Genomic DNA, 25611 nt, shown 5'->3' with positions numbered 1-25611 from the left:
TTTATATGATTCTGTACTCCCTGGCTTAGTTTGTTAATTCTATTAATTTAAAAACATTTTTAGCGATCTCCCTAGAGTTTACAATGCACATTTTAAACTATTCTAAATTCACTTTTAAATAACGCTATACCACTTCTGGTGTAGTACAGATACCTTAAAATGGATACCCAATTTCTCCTTCCCATCCCTTGTGATATTACTGTTACCCATTTCATTGATCCATATGCTATAATCACTCAATACATTGTTATTATTGTTACTTCAAACAGTTATACTTGAGATCAATTAGGAATAAGAAAAACAAAATGTTTTACTTCACCTGTATTTATTTATTCTTCCATGATACTCTTTTCTTTTATCGATCCAAATTTTTTACCTGCATCATTTTCCTTCTGCGTAAAGAAATTCTCTTCACATTTGTTGGCAGACAATTCCACTGATGATGAATTTTCTCAATTTTTGTGTTTCTGAAATGGCTTTATTTTTCTTTACATTTGAAAAATAATTTCACTGGATCGAAAATTCTAATTTGGTGGAATTTTTTCATTCAATGCTCGAAATATTTCACTTCACTCTCATTTTGCTTGCTTGGCTTCTGGTGAGAAGTCTGCTGTAATTCTTATATTTGTTCCTTTGGAGGTACATTTCCCCTCCTCTGGTTCCTTTCAAAATTTTCTCTTTGTTTTTAGCTTTCTATGGTTTGAAAATAATATAACTAGGTATGATTTTCTCATATGTATACTATCTGGTGCTTTCAAATTTCCTAATCTGTGGTTTGGAGTCTGTCGTTAATTTTGGAAAGTTTCTGGCTATTACTTAAATATGCTTTTCTGCTCTGCTCTCTTTCTTGTGTTTCTGATATTAAAATTATACATGCCGCATCTTAAAATTGTCCCACAGTTCTTGGATGTTCTGTTTTAGACTTCATTCTTTTTCCTCATTGACTTTTAGTTTGGGAAGTTTCTACTGGCCTATCTTTAAGTTCATCGATTCTTCCCATGGCTGTGTGAGTCTCCTAATGATTTCATCAAAAGTGTTCTTCGTTTTGTTGCAGTATTTTTTCATTTCTAGACTTTCCTTTCAATTTTTTCTTAAGGTTTCCCTCTCTCTGCTTACATTACCCTTCTTTTTTTCTTACACGCTGTCTACTTTTTCCATTATACCCGTAACACATTAATCACAGTTATTTTACATCCCTTATCTGATCATTCCAACATCTGTGTCATATCTGGGTTTGGTTCTAACAATTGTTTTGTCTCTTCAGACTATGTTTTTCTTGCCTTTGATATGTATTGTAAATTTTTGTTGAAAGTCATACGTGTTGTATCAGGTAACAGGAACTGAGGTAAATAGCCTTTAGTGTGAGAATTTATGTTAATCTGACTAGGTATGGGGCTATGTTTAATGTTTGCTATAGCTCTAGGTACCAGAGTTTCAAATTCCTCTAGTGTCCCTGTTTATAGCTCCTATCTTGACTTTGGTTTTCTTTAAGTAACTCCTCCGAGAAAAAGTGACACAGACAGAGACTTACAGCTCTTTCAGCTATAATCCCCTTTTATTATATTGAAACCCCATTGGCATGTTAGTTAAATGTTGGGGAGAGGAAGCATTCTACAATCTTCCGATTAGATCTCAGTCTTTAATGGCCTATATGTTAGGGTTGTGACTTTCACAGTTCTGTTGTGAAAAGACTGTTTGGTTAGTGGGATAGCCTTCTCCTTCCTGCCCACATTGCCCCACCTGGTAGCACCATTCCCCTCTATATCCTTAAAGCCCGACCCCCGTTGACTACGTTTTGTTTTGTTTTGTTTTCTCCACAGGTGACATAGGCTAAAATGGTCTAGTATAGGAGAAAAGCTCTTCTACAATTGGAGTAAGGGTCTGTCAAAGTCTTTTTCCCTTGGAAAGCTCCAAAGACTATGGAGAAGGATCTGAGCATATTTCATAATACTTTCAATGCTTTTCCTCTCCCTTTCCCAGAGCCATGAAGGGATCTTTCCTTCATCTTCTCTGTGAGGACCTGGTAGGTTTCCTGGAGGTAAACCCCACAAAAATGTAAGAGATTGTCCTGGATTGTATCCATGAGGGATCGTAGATGCTCTCAAACTGTGTCAAATTCAATGTGTTCGTGTTGTGAAATAGTAACTCACATACCACCCCTCATTAGAATTGTATCAGGTTTCAATCTAGATTTAGAAAATGCTATTCTACATTACAAATAATACTACATTTTTTATTATAGTCTGTTCTCAAACTGACACTTTTAAATTTTGTTAACATTTACTTATTTTTAAGAGACAGAGAGACAGTTATTTATTTTTAAGAGACAGAGTGTGAGCAGGAAAGGGACAGACAGAGGAGACACAGAATTTGAAGCAGGCTCCAGGCTCTGAGCTGTCAACACAGAGCCCGACACAGGGCTCAAACCCACAAACCGTGAGATCATGACCTGAGCCAATTCGGGCACTTAACTGACTGAGCCACCCAGGCACCCCTCAAACTGACACTTTATTTTTCAGTTGTAGTTGACGTTATTGCCCTACCTTCTCCTTTAAATCTTGAAGGATTTTTTCTAGTTTCTAAATTATTGGAGAGCAATGAGTCAAATTTTCATATGGAAAAGAACCTAAACTTTAAGGAAGCTGATTTCCATGTTATTTCTAACAAAAACCAATCTGTGAATCCCTCAGTGCCGTGAAAATTTTTTTGTACATCTTACTTGTGAATGTGTATTTGAATTCATATTTTCAATATCACAAGGAAAATGACATGTAAATTTTTAATCTGTTTCCTTTGAAACTTAATGAGTTTTCATTGTGTCATAAAATAAAATGCTTAAGTGAAAAAAAAAAAAGAGGGGCACCTGGGTGGCTCAGTCGGTTGAGTGTCTGACTTCAGCTCAGGTCATGATCTCGCCGTTGGTGAGTTCAAGCCCCGTGTTGGGCTCTGTGCTGACAGCTCGGAGCCTGGAGCCTGCTTCAGATTCTGTGTCTCCCTCTCTCTCTGCCCCTCCCTTGCTCATGCTCTGTCTCTCTCTCTCTGTTTCAAACATAAATTAAAAAAAAAAAACATTAAAAAAAAGAAAAGAAAAGAAACCTGGGCTTTTTTCTTACTATGTGAAGTTTGTTGACAAAAATGATAGTTGTAAGGGTGATGGTTCTTCTTGAACCACTGAAGAACCAGCTAGACTAAAATGGCTTAGAACCACTATATTGAACAATACTGAAAACACTCATGGAAAGGAATGTGACAAGGCACATTGTAGGAAGCATAATATATCACTAATATAACAACTTTCCGATGATCCTGATACTTTTCCATACTCAAGACAATGTGTAGGCCAGATGAGTCCATGTACCATTTTTTAAGAAATGTCTCTGAATAATTGACACTCTCCCTTCCAACTAAACATGCTTAGTGGTTTTAGTAGAGAAAGGAACAAAATCAGTGCCATTGGTTCAGTTCATCAGACATTTACCGAACAGTTATTTATTTCCTATGAGCACAGTAAATGGGAATATGATCCAGCTGCCTAGAGTGTCCTAGAAAACTTTCCCCAAATACCATCCATTTGCATCCTGAAAGCATTTTATACCTCAATTACAGTGATAAGCAATTTGCAGCATATGCAGTATGCAGCTGTTTTGAGTCCTGGCTAGTGGTCCCATTTCAGGAGTAAAGATTAGAGAGCTGCCTCCATTGTGTTACTTTTCTATATGGTCAGATTTAACACATTCATTGTTAAAAAGCAATTTTGGTCTTCTTACCGACTTTCATTATTCTGCAGAGTGGGTAATCTAAGTCATAAGAATGTACATTTTCCCCCATGGGGATCAGTTAAGTGAGACACTAAAGAAAGGGTTTTGTTGTTGTTGTTGCCAGTAATAATGCAGCCCATAAACTTTTAAAATATATCTTGAATTGCTCTGCTTCTAAAAAAAAACTTCATTCACCTATCCTCTGTTATCTTAGATTATTTCACATAGCGTTACAACTTTTTGTTTATTACTCTATTTCCATCCTAAAAAGAGAGCTCCTTAATTCAGTGAGACTATCTTATTTTTACATCTGTAGTACCTAGAAGAGAGTTAGCCCAGAGCTATTGTTCAATAAATACTTGTTGAGATGAAATTAATAAGATTCTATTGAGATTTGAACCTGGCCTCTTTCATTACTGAGCTCTAAACCTAACCTATGTATCCAAGCTGCCTGCACAATTATTAGTATTGTCATCATACATACAAATCACAATGCATCTAAAATGACTGTAGTAAGTTTAAAGACCATTCTTCATACATTATTGCAGTGATCCCTACGATAATTCTGTGAAGGGAGCATCTGTAAAATAAATGTTTGCATTTTACTGGTGAGAATACTGAGATTCAAGAATTGAGATCTGCCCAATGTCTCACATGTAGTACACACTGGAGCCAGCTCTGGGTCCTAAGTTCTAAGCAATTTATGCTTTTCTTTTGGGTAACATGGGGTTTTTCTATCTCAACACTCTTTTGGTATTTGGAACGGAAAAGTTCTTTGATGCTGGGAGACAGTGCCTGCTCTGTGCATTATAGCTTGTTTAACATTATCCTTGGCCCCTATTCATTAGATTCTAGGAGCGTCCCCCACCCCACTGTGACAACAAAAATGTCTCCAGGCATGGCCAAAGGTCCCATTGGCAAAATCAGTTACAGTTGAGACCCAATGGTCTAACAGTAGGCACAATGTGGCACAAAGTACTCTGGGACCAGCATAAATAAAATGAGGGTAAAATGGTATTTGGGGAGGTCTCCTTCACAGTGGAAACAGCAATTTAATTTGAATTTTTACTGTAGAAAGATTGAATTGACCTAGCAGGATTTATTGTGATGAGAATGAATAACAAATATTTGTTGAGCATTCATGATGTGTCAAATTTAACTCTAAGGGCTAAAATATAATAAGCATTGTTAAAAGTCTTCTTAAAATGAAACACCATCTTAACATCCATCCAGTGGAACATAGAGCTATTTTGGGTCACTTAATCTCATGATATGCATTTAACATCTAGATTTATCACATTATCTGCTAAAGACTACTTAGGAAAGAATTGCCTCCAATTTATTTTTGTAGCTTACTAACATAAATCAGTCCCAATCATCATTTAATTGTACTGTACATGGAGTTTGTATTTTCTAGTAAGTTTCTGGCTCATTGGGAATGTTCAAAACTATTGAATTAAAGTGTCTTTGCAAAATGTGGAAGGAAGGAAAGCCTACCTTTAGCTCTTGTCCCTGTTCAGCCAGGGTTCTTGGAACTGCGTAGAAACTCTCTCAACAAACATGACAGCTTGATGAGCCCGGGCCTAAATCTACTTCCCATCTATTCAGAACCACTGGAAAACTGAAAAAGACTCTGACATCTCTGAAAATATAGGCTTTCTTTCCCTGAATTAATCATTTGGAATATGTATAGGAGCTGTTTGCATACTCTTTGTATGATCTCTAGAAATATATATAATTATTAAGAGAATGGATTTGGGGGACAGATAGACCTAGACTTGCCTACCTCCTACCTCTATCCATATGAACTATATGACTGAGGACAAGTTGTTTTAATATCTGTGAATCTCCGTTTCCTCATCCACAAGATGAGGATAAGAATGATTTCCACCTAGGGCACCTGAGTGGCTCAGTCGGTTGAGCATCCAACTTTGGCTCAGGTCATGATCTCATGGTTTGTGGGTTCAAGCCCCGCATCAGGCTCTGTGCTGACAGCTCAGAGCCTGCAGCCTGCTTCGGATTCTGTGTCTTCTCTTTATCTGCCCCTCCCTCCCCCAGTCATGCTCTGTCTCTCAAAAATAAGTAAATGTTAAAAAAATGTTGTTTGTATTTTTTTTTTTAAACAAATTTTTTTTTTAACGTTTATTTATTTTTGAGACAGAGAGAGACAGAGCATGAACGGGGGAGGGTCAGAGAGAGGGAGACACAGAATCCGAAACAGGCTCCAGGCTCCGAGCTGTCAACACAGAGATTTGAACCTAGCCTCGACGCGGGGCTTGAACTCACGGACAGCGAGATCGTGACCTGAGCCGAAGTCAGCCGCTCAACTGACTGAGCCACCCAGGCGCCCCCCAAAAAAAATGTTTTTTAAAGAATGACTTCCACCTAAGTTTCTTGGGGGGATCAATTAATAAAGTGTTGTCACACTTTTCATGTGGGATTTGGCACAAGCCAATAATAAGTGGTGACCATCGTTACCATCACCTTATCATCTAATTTTTGTCACAATTACTAAATACAGAATTCCTATATGGGAGGACTCCCTTGAAATGAGAGTGGGTTTATCTTTAAAGGTATGTTGACATAATCTTTTCCCTAAAATAGGAAACACTTCAATGGGTCTTAGTAAACAATGAGGGTCTGAAGAAGATTCTAGGGAGGCTGAAGCTTCCTCTCCCTACTGCAGGCTCAGTCTCTGATCATTAATCCATCATTACCATCATCATTCACATCTTCTTTGTAAGATAGGTTTTCTGAGGGTCTGAGTGGGAATTGTAGCACTCTTCCATCCTAATCAATATGTCTTTTTAAATATTTAATAATAGGAGGTGAGTGTGTGTATAGAAGAACAATGACAAGAAGCAGAATTGACCAGAATTCAATCAGGAGAGAGGATGCACTAACCAGAAACAATGATTCTGAAATACTGAGATTTGTTGGGATTTACTCCATAAGAGTTGTCTTGGAAAATTTGAGGGAAAAAATGTAGATTTTCTCATCCCACCCCAGACCTATTGACTGACTAAAAACATGCTCATTCAGGTTTGAGAACCCTTTAACCAAAAGTCTCAACTGTCTGTTGTCTCTCCCTATGATAACTTACTCCCAGTAGATATTTCAACAATGCATCCAACTCTGTTCCAGAATCCAAGCAACCTGATGATTAAAATTTGGCTTCTCATGAAGGTCAAAGGTTTCAGTTCTTTAGAGCTCACAAGTCTGCTTTAGCTTTTGGCATTCTTAACCCTTTTCCTCATCTTGCCCTCCTTCTGGGTCTAGATTCCCCTCTCACTCCAGACTCTCTCTTGGAGTGAATTCATCTGTCACCCTGGCTTCAATTAGGAGTTATTTTGTGGCTGCACATGTATGTTAGTCCAGACTTCACTACTGAACTCTAGACTCACTATCCAAATTGCATTGTGATACTTCCCCTCAGTGTTTCCAGGGGAACCTCAAACTACATTTGCAAAGCAAAACACACTGGATCCCTCCATAAACTTACTCCTCCTTCTATAATCCCTGCCCAATAAAGGAAATGGTATTGTCCACTTGCCCAAGTTGGTAACCTGAGAAAAATCTTTGACCACTGTCTCCCTCCACATTGAGGACAGTCAGTAAAACCTACTGATTTTTTTCTGCCACGTAGTCCTAAATTACTCACATTTTTCTCTCTAATCTTGGGGCCCCGGTTGTAGCCACCATTATATCTCAACTGGTTTTCAGCATCCTGCCTTGAGTTTTTGTTCTTTCCACTCATTCCACTCTCCATATTGAAGCAAGAGGAACTTTTTAGAATATAAATTTGATCATGTCACTTTCTGCTACCCTCAGAATAAAATGTAAACCTCTTAATAGCATATGACATCTTTCATGATCTGGTTACTCCTTCTCATCTCTGGCTATATCATTTGACACTGACTCTTCATAAGTCATGCAGTAGCCGTACCTAGATTCTTGCAATTCTTCAAGTGGACCATTCTTTCTCTTGCCTGAAGACCTTTACACATGCTGTTCCCTCTGCCTAGATCACCCTCCTTCCTCCCACCCACGTAGAGCATAGGGGGGTTACCTTTACTTACTGGCACCTTAAGAAGGCTATCCCAGACAAAAGAGATTACAAGTGAAATCACTTGATCAGGAAGACATTAAAACTGTGCTTCTTTTAGCCTGTTTCCCAGGATAACCCATTAATGGTTGAAGCATTACATAGGGGATTCCTGAGACTTTAGTTCTAGTGCTGAATATACCAAAATTTCATTTTGTGACACTGTGAAATCACTTAGCTTTTCTGGGTCTCACTTTTCTTATCCTTAACATTCTATTACAAGATTTCTGTGTTAACCCAAAGAGATCAAGACTATGAGAATGGCATACTTATTGCAAATATTCATGGCATCACTTTTCTAGTCTCACTTTTGCTCTACCCTCACCTTCCTTCTAGTTGGACAACCCCTACCTTTTAGTTTATTTCTCTTCTCCTTCACCTCCTCAACTAACTAAAATATCAAGTTTAAATTTGATATTTTCCAGGATGTTTTTTCCAAACCCTCAAAGCTGGGCTGAGAACTTGACTTATGAGTTCCCATAAAACTTTCTCTTTTTCCCCAGAAAAAACTTAGCAACTCTACTTGTCATGTTGATCTACTTTATTACCTCCTCCCTTGGACGGTGAACTAGGTCACTTTACTTTAAGTACCGATTTGTGGCTAAGGTGTGTTCTTCTGGAGGCTGAGGGGCAGACCTTCAAGGAAGTGTTCTATCTGGGAGACTGTTCTTGGAATATCAGTGCACTGGCTATCAACTGCACATTGTTTACCAGGCTTTGATATATATTGTATGTTCTTTAATTTTCATGCAGAAAGCTTTTTTTTTGTATTCAGTGATGTACACATTACTTTTTCTGAATTAACTATGCCTCTGAAGAGGAATTGATTTTCCCAAGACCATTCTAGTAGGAGCTATGTTTAGATAGGTTCGTGTTCTCCCAATTCCTAATGCATATTTCAATGCATGTGCACTGCAATCTCTCACTAAATGAGCTACATTAATAAATAGATATGTAATTAATAGTCAAAATAGGAGTATTTGAGGGTTTCTTTGTAGATGTGATTGCATGCTCATTTTTATTTTAAAAAAATCACTTTAAAAAATCATCTGAGATAAAAACTGTTAAAATAAAGGACTTCATTTTCTTTTTTTTTAAAAAATTTTTTTTTCAACGTTTTTTATTTATTTTTGGGACAGAGAGAGACAGAGCATGAACAGGGGAGGGGCAGAGAGAGAGGGAGACACAGAATCAGAAACAGGCTCCAGGCTCCGAGCCATCAGCCCAGAGCCTGATGCGGGGCTCGAACTCACGGACCGCGAGATCGTGACCTGGCTGAAGTCGGACGCTTAACCGACTGCGCCACCCAGGCGCCCCAAGGACTTCATTTTCTAAGTCTAGTTCTGGACATGATATTTTGAGTAAAGTTTATTTTATCAATTAACCTTTGTCCAAGACCATCATATCCTAATGGGTGGTGCAGAGATCCTGGTCTTCTCAAGGGTAAGTGGGCAACGGATGCCACAGGAGGAGAAGGATGTGGTGTTACCCCTAGCCTTGAGACATACTTGGACTCCTGAGAGTAGAGATTTCAGACATTGGTGGTGAAGAAGTGAGAGAAATCCTAAGAAACAAGAGACATCTCCAGGGATAGGTTCAGGGCCAGTTTATATAGGGCTATTGAAATCTTGCTCACAGACACTAGGAGGTTTGCAGAGAACTCCCTAGGGGTGTGTGTGTGTGTGTGTGTGTGTGATAGAGAGAGAGAGAGAGAGAGAGAGAGAGAGAGAGAGAGAGAGAGAGAGAGAGACTAAGGCTAAAACAACCTTAGTCCTTCCCTTTTGTATACTGGGGTTCCTGTTTTTTTGAAGTTAAATATCATTTGAAATGCACATGGTCTTTTCTATAATTCTAAACTCTGATAATGCAGTTTATCAAAATGAAGACAATTGTTGGCATGCATGACTCAAGAATAGAATAATTGTTAGGTTGTGTTTTAGCATTGTATCCTTTGTAAGGATCCGTAGTAAATGTGACCATGAAATTTAATTTTTTTAAATGAGGATGATAATGTGCTTATTTACCTTTCTGAAATGGAACTGTCTGATCTTTCAATGAAAATACTTCATCGATACTGAAATCCCTTGGAAAGTAAAACTATTAGCCCTGACAATTTGGGCCCCTTCTTTATGGGTTTGGGAATATGTGTGTATATGTTTTGTTTCCTCTGAACTTTCTAATAGAACTTCCTGGGAATTGAATCTCTCCACCTGGAATATCAAGTTCTACTGTCCTCATTTGCAGTGATGGTTTGCAATGCAAATTGTTGGGTTGGTAACACATAGCACCATAACCATGGTAACCAAATGAAGACAAGTTTGCTTTACTTCCTCAGCAAAGTACTTTCCAGCCCTGCATTCAGACCTGATGCTACTGCCAACAGTCAAGGGCATTAAAGGAATAGCCAGAGGGTTCATAGAAATAAAAACACAACTGGACCCATTGTATTCATTTCCCACACTCCTCCCCTTAGTCCAGAATTTGTTACTAAAAACTTCTGCCATTTCTAACTACTTTCTAACTGCTTTCTTGGAGGCAAGGGTAGAGAGAATCACCATGTATCTTTATCCCCAATTTGACTGTAGATTTTGGCAAGCAGACTATCCTGGCTTTCTGTGTCTAACTTCGAAATAGGAGCAGATAGAAACCTGGTCACAGTTCTGTGGTCACAAGGACTTTTTTAGTGTTAGCAGCTGTGATGCTCAAGGAGACAGGAAGGTGTCCAAATAAAAACACTTTCTGAGAACAACTACAGCAAGCTACAAGGGCCACTTCTCTGCTGAAATTCCTTTCCTCTGGTATAGTAATTCTTATAATTTGTTGGTTTGTTTCTCGCCTGTGGGGGAAGGGTATTAGTCCTCTGTTCTCATTCTCTCTCCGTTGGAATGGAAGGGCAGCTGTGGCATGTTCTGAATCTTCTTTACCTGCAGCTATGTGACCGGGTGCTTCCCAGGAAGAAAGACTATTAGCAGTAAGGTAAGCAATCTAATTGTCATGGATCCTGGCCTAGATGATTTCAGCACTCCCATGACTGCCTGGGTGGCCTCCATTAACATGCAAAGGTCAAAAACACAAGGGATGGGAATGCTCTAGACTCAAGATTCTTGGTTTATTTCCCCTAAGTTTGAATACCATTTCAAGTAATGTTCCTGAGATGAGATGTAGAGATTATATTTTCCTTCCTTTTGTAGCTATTGGGACTTGTGTGTCATTTTCACTGATTGTTTATTGCTGCAATGTGGCTCAGTAGATGATTTTCTAATTCTGCCATTCCTTCTATCATTATTTGTTGGCATTCTACTCTAAAGAATAGCTTCTCCATCTCCCACATGTCTGCAGATTTTAGACATTGGTACATATTACCTGACTTCTCTCCAGGAGGTTTGACTATTTAATATTTCCACAGTGATGAGTGTTAATTTCCCACCTTCTAGATGTTCTCACACTAATGAATTTCTGAGAATCTAACATGGTAACCTATTGTCTTTTTAGCCTTCACTTCCTTGTATGTTACATTTACATTTTTTAGCCATTTCTAGATTTCCTATTTTTTAATTACCCGATTACATTGCTGCTACTTCTATGTATCTTTTTTTATTGATTTATAATTGCATGTCATATAGTAAGTACATAAAAACCTTTAATTTCACATATTCCACCAAAATTTTTAGTTTTTTTTTAACATTTTGACATTTTTATTATCTTTGCAATAGGAAATTTTAAATTCTTAACTGGTTAAATCCATCATGATTTCCCTTCTTCGCCTTTGGTGTCATTTCTCCACAGGTGTTTACCACCTCAAGATTAGAAAAATATTTACCAATATTTTATTCTAGGACTACTTTTTTAAGTTTATTTATTTATTTTGAGAGAGAGAAAGAGAGAGAGAGGGAGAGAGGGAGAGAGAATCCCAAGCAGGCTCTGTGCCATCAGTGCAGAGCCCAGTGCAGAGCTTGATCTCATGAACCATGAGATCATGACCTGAGCTGAAATCAAGAATCTGATGTTTAACCAACTAAGCCACCCAGGCACCTCTAGGACTATTTTTGTTTCATTTTTCTCATATTAAATCCTTAACACTATTGAAATTTATTTTGATGAATTATTTAGGGCTCTCTTTTTTGTTTTGCTTTGTGGTTTTTTTCATTAAATTTTAAATTTAGAAAATTTAAATTTAGAAACACACATACAGTTCTAAGAAATAATACAAAGTCTACCTGCCTTAATGCAAAAATCTTTTCAACAGTACACGGATAACCTATTTCTGCCTATGTAGATTTTTATCTGGGCCAGCCAGATCATCCTGACATCAGGATAGTTTCTTACAATCACTTATAAGGAATAATATCTGTTTCTTTCTCCACATTCCCTGAGATTTTATGGTTATGATCATAGTGAGAAAGGAAGGATGATGATATCTTTGATGTCAGAGGAGTAAAGTACATGCTAGAATTTGCCTTTGTGAATAATCCAGGTAGGAAAGGAGATTTAGACCCAGGAGCTGGCTTAAAATTTGATCTCTTCTCCTCACTACCAGCTATTTCTGTGTGTTTTTAGATGCAACACTTTCTTATTGTAGTTAAGAACTTAACCATTATGATGGTTTCCTATTGGACTGAAATATGATGCAATTTGTATTGTATAACAGCATGTTTTTAAACTTGAGGTGTGTGCATCTGAAAATCTTAAAGAAAATGGCTTGACCAGTCACTTTTTAAAGGTATTAGGAAAGATATATAGAAGGAAGGTGTGATAGAGCCCAATGAAAAGTATTGTTAAGAAAAATAGTCATCTGCATTGGTCAAGGTTCTCCAGAGACATGAGATTGTGTGTGTGTGTGTGTGTGTGTGTGTGTGTGTGTGTGTGTGTGTATGTATACATATATATACATACACATACATACATACATATGCGTATATGTATACATATATATGTATATGTATGTATACGTATATGTGTATATGTATATACATATGTGTGTATATGTATATATACATATATGTGTATATGTATATATGTGTGTGTATGTATATATACATATATGTGTATATGTATATATGTGTGTATATATACATATATGTGTATATGTATATATGTGTGTATATGTATATATACATATATGTGTGTATATATAATTATATAATACATAATATAATTACATACATTTAATTATAGATAGAGAAATCTATATCTATCTACCTATCTCTCTCTCGCACACTTATGGAATCTTAGAGGTTCCATGATCTGCCATCTGCAAGCTGGAGACCCAGGAAAGCTGATGGTGTAGATACAGGCTGAGTCTGAAGCTTGAGAGCTGGGAGCATTCACTTGTGTAAATCCGAGTTCTAGAGCACGAGGAGATTGATGTTCCAGCTCAACAATCAGCCAGAGAAAAGGGGAATTTTATTTACACACTTTTGTTCTATTTAGGCCCTTAGCAGATTAAATAATTCCCGTCCACACTGGGGAAAACAGTCTGCTTTACTTCAGGCTACCAATTCAAGTGTTAATCTATTCTGGAAACACCCTCATAGACATCCCCAGAAATTAGGATTAGCCAGATATCTGGGCACCCCATGGCTGAGTCATGTAGACACATAAAATTAATCATCACACCATCAGGTAAGATGAGTTGTGATTTCAGTAAGCTAACATTGAAGAGCATGTGTTTAATTGTCACAAATCCACTGCTGAATAGCCCTTTGGTGAAATTTATGCCATTATTGCTCACATGCATTTTAATCCCCCTGTCTGGAATGTTTGCCTATCCATTAACCTTCTTCAAGAGCCAGAGCCCATACCTCCCTTTCCAAGAAACCTTTGTTATGCCCCTAAATGATCATTTTCCTCCTTCAATATTTGAGAACAGTTGTTTTATACTTCTCTTAAAATGTGTTTTATGTCCTACTTCACAGTATATAGTTAATAAGTACTATATTTTGTAATCAACTGTAAGCTCCTCCAAGTTTCTTTGCACACAATAGACAGTAAAATATTTCATTGAATTGAATTAGTAGATGATATTATTGCATTTATTTACTTAATAGTTCATGCGTACGACTATATATATATAGTCATATATAGTACGTACAGTACGTATATAGTACGTATATACGTACTATATATATATATATATATATATATATATATATAGTACGCACAGTACTATCCCTGATGTGACAGAAACTATAAAGATGAGTAAGTCACACTTCCCACCTCCTGAGAGCGAAGACAGAGTCCAGCGTGAGAGTAATCATTCATTCAGTTAACAGTCATGGCTGATCACCTATTATCATCCATGGCCATGGATATAAAAATAAATAAGTCATGGTCCTTGCCAAGGAATTGCCAAGGAGTCCACTTAGTTGAGTGGGAAAGGCAGAAGTGCAAATAAACTCCTTGAGCATGAAAAGTGCCACTATAAGGAGTTACAAAGGTTTCTGTGAATGCCAGGAGCAGGCTAGGACGGGAGTGGAGGGCGGTAAGGGGAGAAAGTGCTATAAAGTGAGTTCTCTTTGAGCTCAGTAAAATGGTATCCAGGAAAGAGAAAGGCAGCACTCGCAGAGGGATCTGTAGCCAGTAGCATCAGAGAGGAGGGCATGTTGAACACAAGTAGTTCTGTGTATCCGGAATACAATGTACATGCAGGCACCTGGATTGGGATGCGTGGGAATGGGAGACACCCACACATCCTCTCATTCTCCCTTCCCAGGACGAGGCAAGGCAAATGTTGAGAAGACAAGAGTAGAAATAATGAGGCAAGAGAGAATCATTGAGAAAGAAAAATCTCTTTAAAGTTGGAGAAGGATTGGAACAGGGCTAGGAGTAGATGAGTCAGTTGATTCAATTTTACCAGCACTTCAAGTTTCTAAGAAGCTGTATATGTGGTTATTGACCATAATATTAGTACTCTTTTGCTTATTTCACCAGCAAAAGATGAAAGCCCCAAGTCTAAGAGAACTGACTTTGGGTTCCAACTTGGGCACTACTGCCTTGTCTTTAAATCCAGCTTGCTCCTAAATGTCAGGAGAGAGCACCCTTCACATATTTCATGGTGGGAGGAAGCCACCCACAGAATAAGTCATCACAGACTGCTTGTTCCTCCTAGCAGAGTATTGACAGAACACTCTATTCTCTAAGATCTGCCTTTACTTCACTGAATCACTTGGAAATCTTTACATGTATTTGTGGGACTTTGATACTTGGACAGTGAGGAAGAGCAGAAGGGCATTCCTGGCTTGGCTTTGTTGTTTGAGTTTTTGAGTGGTCTTCCAAGTAATAGGAATGGTGTTTTATTCTCAGCCCTTTTATAGTCTTGATGGACATTACTTTAAAATATGTTTTAAATGTGAGCTCCACTCATCAACCAATAGGCTACGCGGAGGCCAGAAATAGAATAACCATCTTATGGAATCATCTCATCACATCCAATTCTCTCATATTATGCAAGAAGAAATTACATTCCAAGACAACTTGAAACCACATGCCCAATGTCATACAACCAATGAACTATTTGTTGATTAATTAAAATAAATTACTTTTTGTTTCCCTGGTGATGAGTTAAGATCTTTCCTCTGCTAACGCTGTTGGAAGGCACATAAGAGAAGATAACAGAAGGTATTTACTCAGATAGCTTTGGTTGAAATAGTGGAAGTGGACAGACATCAAGTGACTAGCCAGAAAATTTCGCTTCAAAATGAAGGTAGAATATATATTTATACAGTTGAATATATATTAACATATATAATCTGATCACTTTTCTAATTCAAATTGCATTGTTCCCTGATATCGTATACCTGTTCCTGGCAAGTTGCACCTTCTCATAAATTGTTTAATTGTTGAATATCACACTTTTCTTCATGGTTTAATAACCAAATTTGCACCAATATTTCTCAATTCCTTTTTGTCATTCATTTAAACAGTAATTTATTCAGCAAACATATATCGAGTACCTTTTTCATACAATTATGATATGAGAACTAAGAGCTCTGTCCTGAAGAAAATCCCAGAGTGGGATAAACAGAAGGAGTGTTGAAAGTTGGCAGATTATTGAACTGAATGGTCAGGTGTTGATGGGTCATCTAGATTGACAATGAAATCTTCCGGGAGGATGACAAAAAAAAGTCCCACTTTCAATCAACACACACTTATAAAATGTGAAAATACTTTAGTAGTGATTTACATTAAACTATCGGATTACAGGGAACAATTAAAGCCACACTCACATAGGGAAAGCATGTAGATTAAAAAAAAGATAAGAGGGAGTTGAGAACTGAGGTATAGAACACTAAAAACTTAGAAAAACCAGCAAAAGATCTTGAGAAAAAAGCCTTGAGTGAGATAGGAAGAAATCTGAGAGAGCGTATTATTAAAAAGCATTGTTTCCAACAGATTGTTTCCATTAAGAGGAAGTGCCCAACTGCTGAAAATTCTAAAATGATAAGAACTGACAGTTAGTTGAGCATTAGCGTACTGATTGGGGTGGGTTATAAAGAGAGTGAGAGGTATGGATGGTGCTGTACATGGGAGCTTTTTGCTATGATCCAAATGAGACTACAAGTTCTGATTCACATAATAAGGTTGACAAAAGCAGAGGAGGTCAGTGTGAGATATATTTTAAGGACCCCTCTCTCACTTTCTTCTAAGTAACCTGTTAGGAGGTGTAAAAGGAATAAAGGAATTAAGGAAGACTCATAAGTTCTTGGCCAGAGCAACTGCCTAAATAGTGGCACCATTTATTAATATTGGGGACGCTGGAATAAAGCCAGGGATATAGGGGGTCAAGTAGAAGTCAAGGAAAGAATAAAGAATTCAGTGTGGCACATAGTGACTTAGAAATGTCAGTATCCAAGTGAAGATATCAAGTAATTGGGAATAGCCCATTTGGAAACTCAGGGGCCCTATTCTAAGGATCTGGACTAGATTTGGAAATGTGAATTTGGGAATCATCATCTAGAAAACTAGAGTAGGAGTTGGAGAGAGATTGAAGGGTCATTCAATGACCAATGAGTGGAGGATCATTTTAAGATAAGAGACATTTTAGCATGTTGTAAACTAAAGGGAACAATTCAGTATGGAGGGAAAACAGTGTCCAAGCAACGTCTATGAGTAGAATAGAGGTGACAAGGGATGTTTGAAATTGGGAGTTTAGAGGATATTCACTTACAGTGATGAAGTATGACCCCGGGAATTGAATAGAGAAAGGAGTGTTGAAAGTCAGCAGAAAACTGAACTGAATAGTCAGATGTTGACGGGTCATCTAGATTGACAATGAAATCTTTCAGGAGGATGACAAAAATACCATCCCATTTTCAGTAAGTGAGGCCATATGTCCTGGGTGTTAATGACAACTTAGTTTGGTAGCCTTGAAAGGACAGAGGAAATAAGATCTGAAAGTAACAATGAGGAACATGGAGGAAATTGATATCACCTCTAAGGTTAGGGTCCTGATTCAATGGGTGAAAAAGAAAAAACTCAGCTCAGAGTGACAAAGTAAGCTGTGTTCAGGTTTCAATTAGAAAAAGGAGATGAAGGGACATTCGATGAGGAGCTTAGGATAAAGAGGATCTGGTGGTTGACAGTCTGTGAATACCAGAGGGCACAGGTGTTGGGAGCACCTGAGAAGGGTGAGAGATTGGGCCAGATGAGGCAATGTCCACTGTCACATGAGCAAGGCTCTAAGGCATGATAAAATTAGTCCTATGATCTCTTAGAATATGATGTTTGAATCAGTTCTCTTAAAGTGGCAGCCTCCCAGGACTGGTTTCTTAGTCTGTAGAGGGAAGGGAGTTGTATCAAGGGTCATGATAATTATTTTTTTGAGAGCATGAGGGGCTGTGAAGGCTTCTTTTTTAAACTTCTGTGTATGAAGTCATAGTTGAGAAAGGGGCAGGTCTTCCTGGAGCATACGGTTCTATGTAGACTTCTCCTAAATTTTTCTGCTGGGGAAGTCGTTGTATATGGAAGGTGGAGGGGAGCCAGGCAAGCCTGGATATCATTGAGATCTCACAAAAGGCTTGAACAGAGGCTGTGGTGATGAGGATCCATAGAAGAGACATAGAGATGGTAAGATTCCTGTAGACTTCGAATTCCTGTGGAATTTTTTCCCTGTGTGACGTTTTCTTCTTGACCACAGGGCTCCTTCAGAAGTGGAGCCAAGGCTAGAACTATAGTCTGCAATTATAACCTTGAAATTAAGATCATAGTTGAAGGAATTTCCAAGCTCCGATATGTGTCTCTGTTCTCAAATAAACATGCATTCTCATGGTCACAGAAATATTTTATTCTCGTACTCTCCAAATGTATCTTCTCAATTATTCAAACTAAGTAATCTCAAAATGACACAGCTTATAGGCAAACTATGAGTGTCAAATTTATCTCCTATGGAAAAACAACTGAACTGTTACACTGATTGGTGATTCTTTTTTACTGGACAGTTCTCGACATGAAAATGACCTAGAGAGGCAACATAGAGAAGGAAAATGAAACAAAACAAAAAAACAAAAAACAAAACAAAACAAAAAACCTGACCAATGTGGGTATTGATTGTTTTATACACATTTTTCATTAATTTTTTCCAACAGCCATATGAAGTGGTTATTTCATACTCATTACAGAGATGAAGAAATAGATTATCAGAGATGTTTGAAAATTTCCCTAAGGAGATGTCAGAAAAGCAACAGAGCTGAGATTAAAATCTGGAGTTATCTGACCTGAAAGCACTTGTTCTTTTAACCACATAAGAACCAAGAATACTGGCTAAACCAGCTGGTGTTCCTTTCCCAAATAACCAAGCAATCAACTTGCAGTTACAGATTCTTTACCCTGGGCAGAGTTCTGTGCTGGGATCTGTACGGAACACAGAGATAAATAAAGCACAGTCCCTATTCTCCAGTATGAATAACCTGTTTGGCAAGATAACCTGTTTGCACAGAGGTGCAAAAAATTAAATAACCCCAGAGGGCAAGAATGTAACCACTGTCACTGCTTTAAGTATGAGTATCAAATTCTATGATTTCACTGTGGGCTGAAGTCCTCACAGTGAAAAGGAGCAGGTATGGTTGCATTTGCTCAAGGAAGAAAATGTCATGGAAAATTAATGTCACAACACCATTTTTTTTCATTTTGGTCTTTTTAAAAATTTTGAAAGCTTGATAATATTTTAGTACATTACTCTTTGTCTTTTCAATATACTTTGTTGTTTTGTTTTGTTTTTACAAAATTGAGTTTCCGGTGTGTATATTATTTTGCATCATCTTTTTATTTATTTTTGAGACAGAGCATGAACGGGGGAGGGTCAGAGAGAGAGGGAGACACAGAATCCGAAGCAGGCTCCAGGCTCTGAGCCATCAGCCCAGAGCCCGACGCAGGCTCGAACTCACGGAGTATGAGATCGTGACCTGAGCTGAAGTCGGACACTTAACCGACTGAGCCACCCAGGCGCCCCTTGCATCATCTTTTTAAAATTAAACATAATATGAGAAATTTCCCACATTAATGGAAGTTCTTTATACACATAAGGATTAATAACATAGTAATTGGAATAGAAAGGATCTGAAGACAGGAAAGGGACCCTCGGGCACAGGAAACAACATAATCTATGATGAAGATTCATTTTGGGCCAAGCCAGCATCAGCAAGAATTTGGATCCAAATGGTCCTTGGGATAAAGAGTTAACCAGAGGAGGCACCTGGGTGGCTCAGTCGGTTAAGCGGCCGACTTCAGCTCAGGTCGTGATCTTGCGGTCCGTGAGTTCGAGCCCCGCGTCGGGCTCTGTGCTGACAGCTAAGAGCCTGGAGCCTGCTTCAGATTCTGTGTCTCCTTCTCTCTGACCCTCCCCCGTTCATGCTCTGTCTCTCTCTGTCTCAAAAATAAATAAACGTTAAAAAATTAAAAAAAAAAAAAAAAAAGAGTTAACCAGAGGAATCAGCAGAGACCACATCCTACAACTTCTGCTCTGTCAGTCCCCTGGGCAATTCAGGGCTACCACCCGATCTGTGTCCCTTTGCAAAGGACTGCTCTCAGGGTCAAGTCCGTGGATGCCAAAGGAGGGTCATTCAAACATCAGAGAATGCAAAGCAGATTTGTTTACTGATCAGAAAGCATCCATGAAAAACGGCTGAACAAAAGAGTTGTTCTTTACAGACCAGTCCCTGACCCCAGCCTTTAGCAAGGGTTCCCACTTTCCTTGGCAAGCTTTTTACTGCTCTCAAGCCAACGACAGCTGAGCTGGAAGGCAGCATACCCTCACTGGTTGTGCGAGCCTGGTGGCTGAGGTCAAACATGCCGTTTTAGAGAGGAAGTCTGAGACATACCAATAAAGCAGCACTTCTATTGAAAATTTTGATGATTTTTACAGGGTTGTATTTGGGAAAGTGGTAGCTAAGTTAAAATTTGACACTGGAGCACAGGAGCCGCAATTTGAGGACTGTGAGCTGCTTGACAGGCCCTGCTCCTACTACAGAGCAGAGTCCTTTGTGCTAAATAGGACCTCACTGTCAGCTGAGGTGGGTGGACGAGCAAGACTATTTTGGGGTATCTTATTTTCCCATAATACATTATTCTTTTCTTCAAACCCTGAGCACGTACTGAGTCTGATATTTCACGAATCTTGTTGAGCGTGATTTGGGAGATTTTCCCTCCTTGTGAAATTCTGCATTGTCAGAGTTGATGCTCTGATAATAATTCACATGCCCAAGATGCACAGCATTGCCAAAGAGAACTTTTTTAATTCAAAAGTACCAAAGCTTGTGTAAAATTAATAACTAGAAATTAAATTCAATTCCTATGGTTTGTCTTGTGTTATAAATTCTAGTATACCAGATAACCCTATAAAGTTTAGAAATATATATCAGGGCGCCTGGGTGGCTCAATCAGTTGAGTGTCCAACGTCAGCTCAGGTCATGATCTCGCTGTCCGTGAATTGGAGCCCTACATCACGCTGTGTGCTGACAGCTCAGAGCCTGGAGCCTGCTTTGGATTCTGTGTCTCCCTCTCTCTCTCTGCCCCTCCCCTGCTCATGCTCTGTCTCTCTCTGTCTCTCAAAAAATAAAATAAAACATTTAAAAACATTTTTAAAAAGAAATATAATCTTATCTGTATTATTTTTGACTTGTGTTAGCATCAAAAGTTTTATTAACATTTATTTGCTCCCAGAGGATATTCTAAAGGTTAACTTTCTGAGGTTGGCTGACTAAAAGGCTCCCCGTAAATATAAATTTTAACTGTCCACTCCTTGTTATAATTTTTAAATAATTGAAATTTCTTAGTAATTGTTTTTTTATGCATAAAATTAATAGTCATCACAATTGTCATTAATTTTTGCAGTAATTTACTATTGCAACAATAAATGTATATTTATACTTCGACTGGATTCTAGAATTTTAATGTACAAAGCATGCAAGGAAACTCTTACTGCTAGTTGCACCAACAATGTTCACCTATGTACTTAAATGAAAATATTCAAATGTTTTCAGTAAATTTGAATGACTTTGCCTTGATAAAACACTGATTAGAAACAATGGTTTATAGCATATGGTTGGTGATTATGCATGAGTTTAAGGATGCAAGGGGTCCTGCTGAAAGAGAAATTTGACTATTTGGTCATTTCTCTAAACTTGGCTAATACACTGTGCAAATTCAAGTAGATGTCATGGAAAGAAGTTAGTCAGAAAGTGCTTTGGAATTCTAGCTTTGCCACTTTAGTTTTATATGTATTTATTTAGCACCTACTATGTGCTGGGAATATAGTCAAATACTGTAGACATGTCAACAAGTAAGAGGCAGGCCCTTGTTCTTAATGTGCTGATAATCTGGGGGTTTTAACAACTCACTCAGCTGCTATAAGCCTCTGTGTCCACCTCTTACTCTGCAACTCTCATAATGATGTTAATAAAGGTTAAGTGAGATAACAAAGACAATCAGTATTTCTTGTGCCATATACATAATATACTTACTAATATTCTAATTGTCCCAATCATCCTAGAGGGTAGATGGTATGGTTTAATAATTATGGGAATATGCTTGGAGTCTGGTGCCTGGGTTTGAGTGTTGGTTGTTTTGTGGCTTTAGGTGTGCAACTTTAGATACACAACACCTTTCTCTGCTCTTCAATCTGCTATAAAATTGTGACAATTAGATTGCCTCCTTGGTTGGCAATTTAATTAAATAATAGATGTATGGAATGCAGCATAGAGTCTAGCACATGATAAGTACTCCACTGAAGTCAACAGTTATTATAACTCAGTACAATTTACACCCAATTAAAAAATAAGAGAATGTAGAAAGATTACATAATTTACCCAAGTCCACCCAATAAGTTGCAGAGATGAGACTCATCCAGGTTGATCTGTTGCCAAAGCCCTTATTTTTTACATTTTGAGTCTCTAAAAATATTTTTATAGATGTAACTGTTGGATAAATTGGAAGGGTATTTATTATGTAATCAATACTTTTAAACTTCCTTCCTGGCTGATGTGCCCTCCAGTCCACAGTTTCTTTGCATCCACATCGCTGTCCATCTGATTGGATCCACCAGAGGGTGGATGTGGCCTGGTGACCGGTGAAGTCACATTAGTCCCAGCCTCCTGTGGCCTCTCCACTTAAGAGGCAACCACTTCTCTGCATTGGGACAGGGAACTCAGCTCTGGTGGGTGAGCCAGGCTCTGGAAGATTGTAAATGTTGGTGGTATGAGCACTCTGGCTTCTCCTTCTCACTGAACCAAGCCCGAAAGCTGACTCATTGCATCTGATTTGTTTGTCTGCATGTTTTAGTTTGCCGAACTACTTCCTTACAATGGCAGAGAGGTCACATGGATCCAGCAACTCCCCAGGAGGCCAAGAAAAGAGCAGGAGAGAGATCCTGAGGTCCACCAAGAGGGCATGGGCTCGCCTAGATCAGCAGCTGCCACCTGGCTCTGAGGAGGAAAGCCAGGGTCTCACCATCCCCCTGCTGGGTGAGAACAGGCCCTCAGGGCTATATGAAAACATCCTGCTGTGGGTGGTAAGGGATGTGGGGACTTGGCTGGGGGCAAATGATTTGGAACAAATGCTTGGCTTTGAAGATACCAGTGTTCCTGGTGGGATGCCAGAAGCATCTATGAAACGGGCACTTCTGACTTTCCCCACAGACATTCAAAACACACACCTTCTTGATGGAAATAGACCAACTGTTCCCTTTCCACTCTGAAGTCTTCTCATCCCAAGTCCCCCATGGACTTGGAGTCCATGCCAGAGACATGAGGCTTCCTTCAGAACACCAGACATTTTATTGAAAGGCTCTTATATGCCGGGTCTTACACGAAGCATCCCTAATAATTTTAATAGTTTAAAGAGTAATAAGTAGGAAAACACTTCTCCCTCCACAGTGATGTTGCTGTTTGATGACTTTTCTTCCTTGCCCACCACTTCATTCACTCTACCTCTCTGGAATCCCTAAATTTAAAAATAAGCATCTTCCATGCCCACCTGACACCTTGTGAGTGGGTAAGTCAGGTACTTCACAGTTTGGTGGGACAAAGTCAAAGAAAATCAGCCCAGAGTAGCCTGTAGCCGACCAGAAAGGAAAGAAATATTTACCGAGAAATGCTGCTTTTCTACCCTCTCCTTTTTGCCTGTTAACTATTTGTTAAGCCAGTGACAAAGATCCACCTTAAAAGGCCCGTGGCTTTTTAACACAGGGTGCCTTTGGCAATCCTGAGACTGTAGTGCACTATAGCCCTGGAATGAATGCAAATTTGGTTTAGAACCTGGCAGAGAACTCCTTGCAAATCAACATCACTGGCTAGCCTCCTCAGTAAATGTGATTCAATAAGGAGAGGGTCCATGGTGATCTATATATGACAGGAAAAAGACAAAAGTCTGGTATGCTTAATCACCCTTCATGTTCACACCAGGTAATTTAAAAATTATTCTAACATCTCTTGCACTTTGGTGATTTGTTTTTCTTCCTTTTCACATTTCCTTTCCTTTTCCTTTTCCTTTGCCTTCCTTCTTTCCTTCCTTCCTTCCTTCCTTCCTTCCTTCCTTCCTTCCTTCCTTCCTTCCTTCCTTCTTTCCTTCCTTCCTTCCTTCCTTCTTTCCTTCCTTCCTTCTTTCCTTCCTTCCTTCCTTCCTTCCTTCCTTCCTTCTTTCCTTCCTTCCTTCTTTCCTTCTTTCCTTCCTTCCTTCCTTCCTTCCTTCCTTCCTTCCTTCCTTCTTTCCTTCCTTCCTTCTTTCCTTCTTTCTTTCTTTCTTTCTTTCTTTCTTTCTTTCTTTCTTTCTTTCCTTCCTTCCTTCCTTCTTTCCTTTCCTTTCCTTTCCTTTCCTTTCCTTTCCTTTCCTTTCCTTCTTTTCTTCTTTCTTATTTCTTCAAATCAGTCATTTGGCAAGTCTATATACTTTGTTCTCAGGAAAGGCTGATTATGGAAAGCAGGAAGTTTTGCCTTGGGAAAATGAATGAATATGCTTATAGAAACTTGTGATTGAATATGTAGGAAATAGAGCTATGGGTGGTGGCTGGGTAACAGGTAGCATTATTTTACCTGGTGTGCTTTCATTGCTCTGTTTCTTTCTCTTCTGTAGAAGATACCAAACAAGCAAGTATTCAGCAGTGGCTGGACTCTGGATTCTTGTAAGTGTTTCTTCGTGCCCTTACACATTTCTCTTCCAAAGATCCTTGCAAACAGTGTGGGTAGCTCTGCTGGGGCAAGGTGTGACAGGTAGGGATTTTCATTTTAACTGGGTGCATGAAGGATGGCTCCATTATTACAAAAGTTATATTATCAATTTTAAAGTACACAATAGAATACTGTTCCAGTTCCTGGCTGTTGATTGGTTTTAAAAAGCCCTCCCATAATAAAGCCTAGCTCTGCATTTACTCTCATCTGTTTAATTAAATTGCAATTTAGTATAATTGAGTTGTGCACATAGTTTGACTCGCAATATTTTTGTTTCTTTATAGGGTCTCCGTAAATGAAAACTTTCAGCAAGACATCGACCACACTGGTAAGACAAGAGAACCAGAAGCAGTTAAGCTTTGTGGACCTGAGTAGATTTATTAAAATGTCTGTGTGAATAAATCTTCTTAAAATGAGATTATCGGAGCTTACTAGAAATGGAACAGATCTCAAAAACCACCCAGCTCAATTGCTTTGTTTGATATATAAATCTGAGGCTCAGAAAGGATAGGGGGTTACCCAGCAGCAGCAGGTTGGGGGCTGCAAACCAGGACTCTTGCCACATCATTAGCTCAGACTCTACCAGAATACTCACTGGGTCCTATGAAGACATTTTGTAAGGATATAATTATGGAAATGCAATTGCTTTAACTTTTCCTCATGCTGTATTGTACTTCTATGTTTAAATCTAGTTTCTTTCTCTTCTTCAGTCTCTAAGTTATATCCTCTCTTTCTAATGATGCACTTGTTCTCAAAAAGAACAATATTGAATTCTACAGCAAACAGTGCAAGTATGTATTTCTGCTGCAGAACATATATCACACCTGTTACATTGACGTGATAAGAACATTATAAAAAGAAAACAAAATTAATTGCAGATCTCACAGTTTCCGTATTCTCTAAATGAAATAATGTATTTCATAGAAATACAATCATAAAATGCACTCACCAACTGACTGTTAGTCTGTGGAGCACGCGATGCTTGATCTCAGGGTTGGGAGTTTGAACTCCATGTTGGGTGTGGAGATTACTTAAAAATAAAATCTTAAAAAAAATAAATAAAATGCACTCACATTTTAAGTGCTGCTCAGAT

The 25611-nt window shown here is 38.5% G+C and overlaps 1 protein-coding gene across 3 annotated transcripts in view; it reads left to right on the top strand.

The window, feature by feature from the left end:
• Positions 1-25611, top strand: part of ITPRID1 (ITPR interacting domain containing 1) — a 109353-nt gene that overhangs the window by 7718 nt on the left and 76024 nt on the right. For 2 of the 3 annotated variants that reach the window (XM_058724673.1, XM_058724671.1), the window contains exons 1-5: positions 10405-10661; positions 10794-10839; positions 22636-22817; positions 24424-24472; positions 24803-24846. In XM_058724673.1, the coding sequence (XP_058580656.1) occupies positions 22658-22817; positions 24424-24472; positions 24803-24846 (253 nt within the window). In that variant the 5' untranslated portion in view covers positions 10405-10661; positions 10794-10839; positions 22636-22657. Of the gene's footprint in view, positions 1-10404; positions 10662-10793; positions 10840-22635; positions 22818-24423; positions 24473-24802; positions 24847-25611 lie in introns of those variants that run through there. The other variant, XM_058724672.1, reaches the window with a different exon arrangement.

The sequence above is a fragment of the Neofelis nebulosa genome, chromosome 4 (assembly GCF_028018385.1).
Source record: "Neofelis nebulosa isolate mNeoNeb1 chromosome 4, mNeoNeb1.pri, whole genome shotgun sequence".
NCBI classification, from domain to species: Eukaryota; Metazoa; Chordata; class Mammalia; order Carnivora; family Felidae; genus Neofelis; species Neofelis nebulosa.
This window is presented reverse-complemented; position numbering and strand designations above follow the sequence as displayed.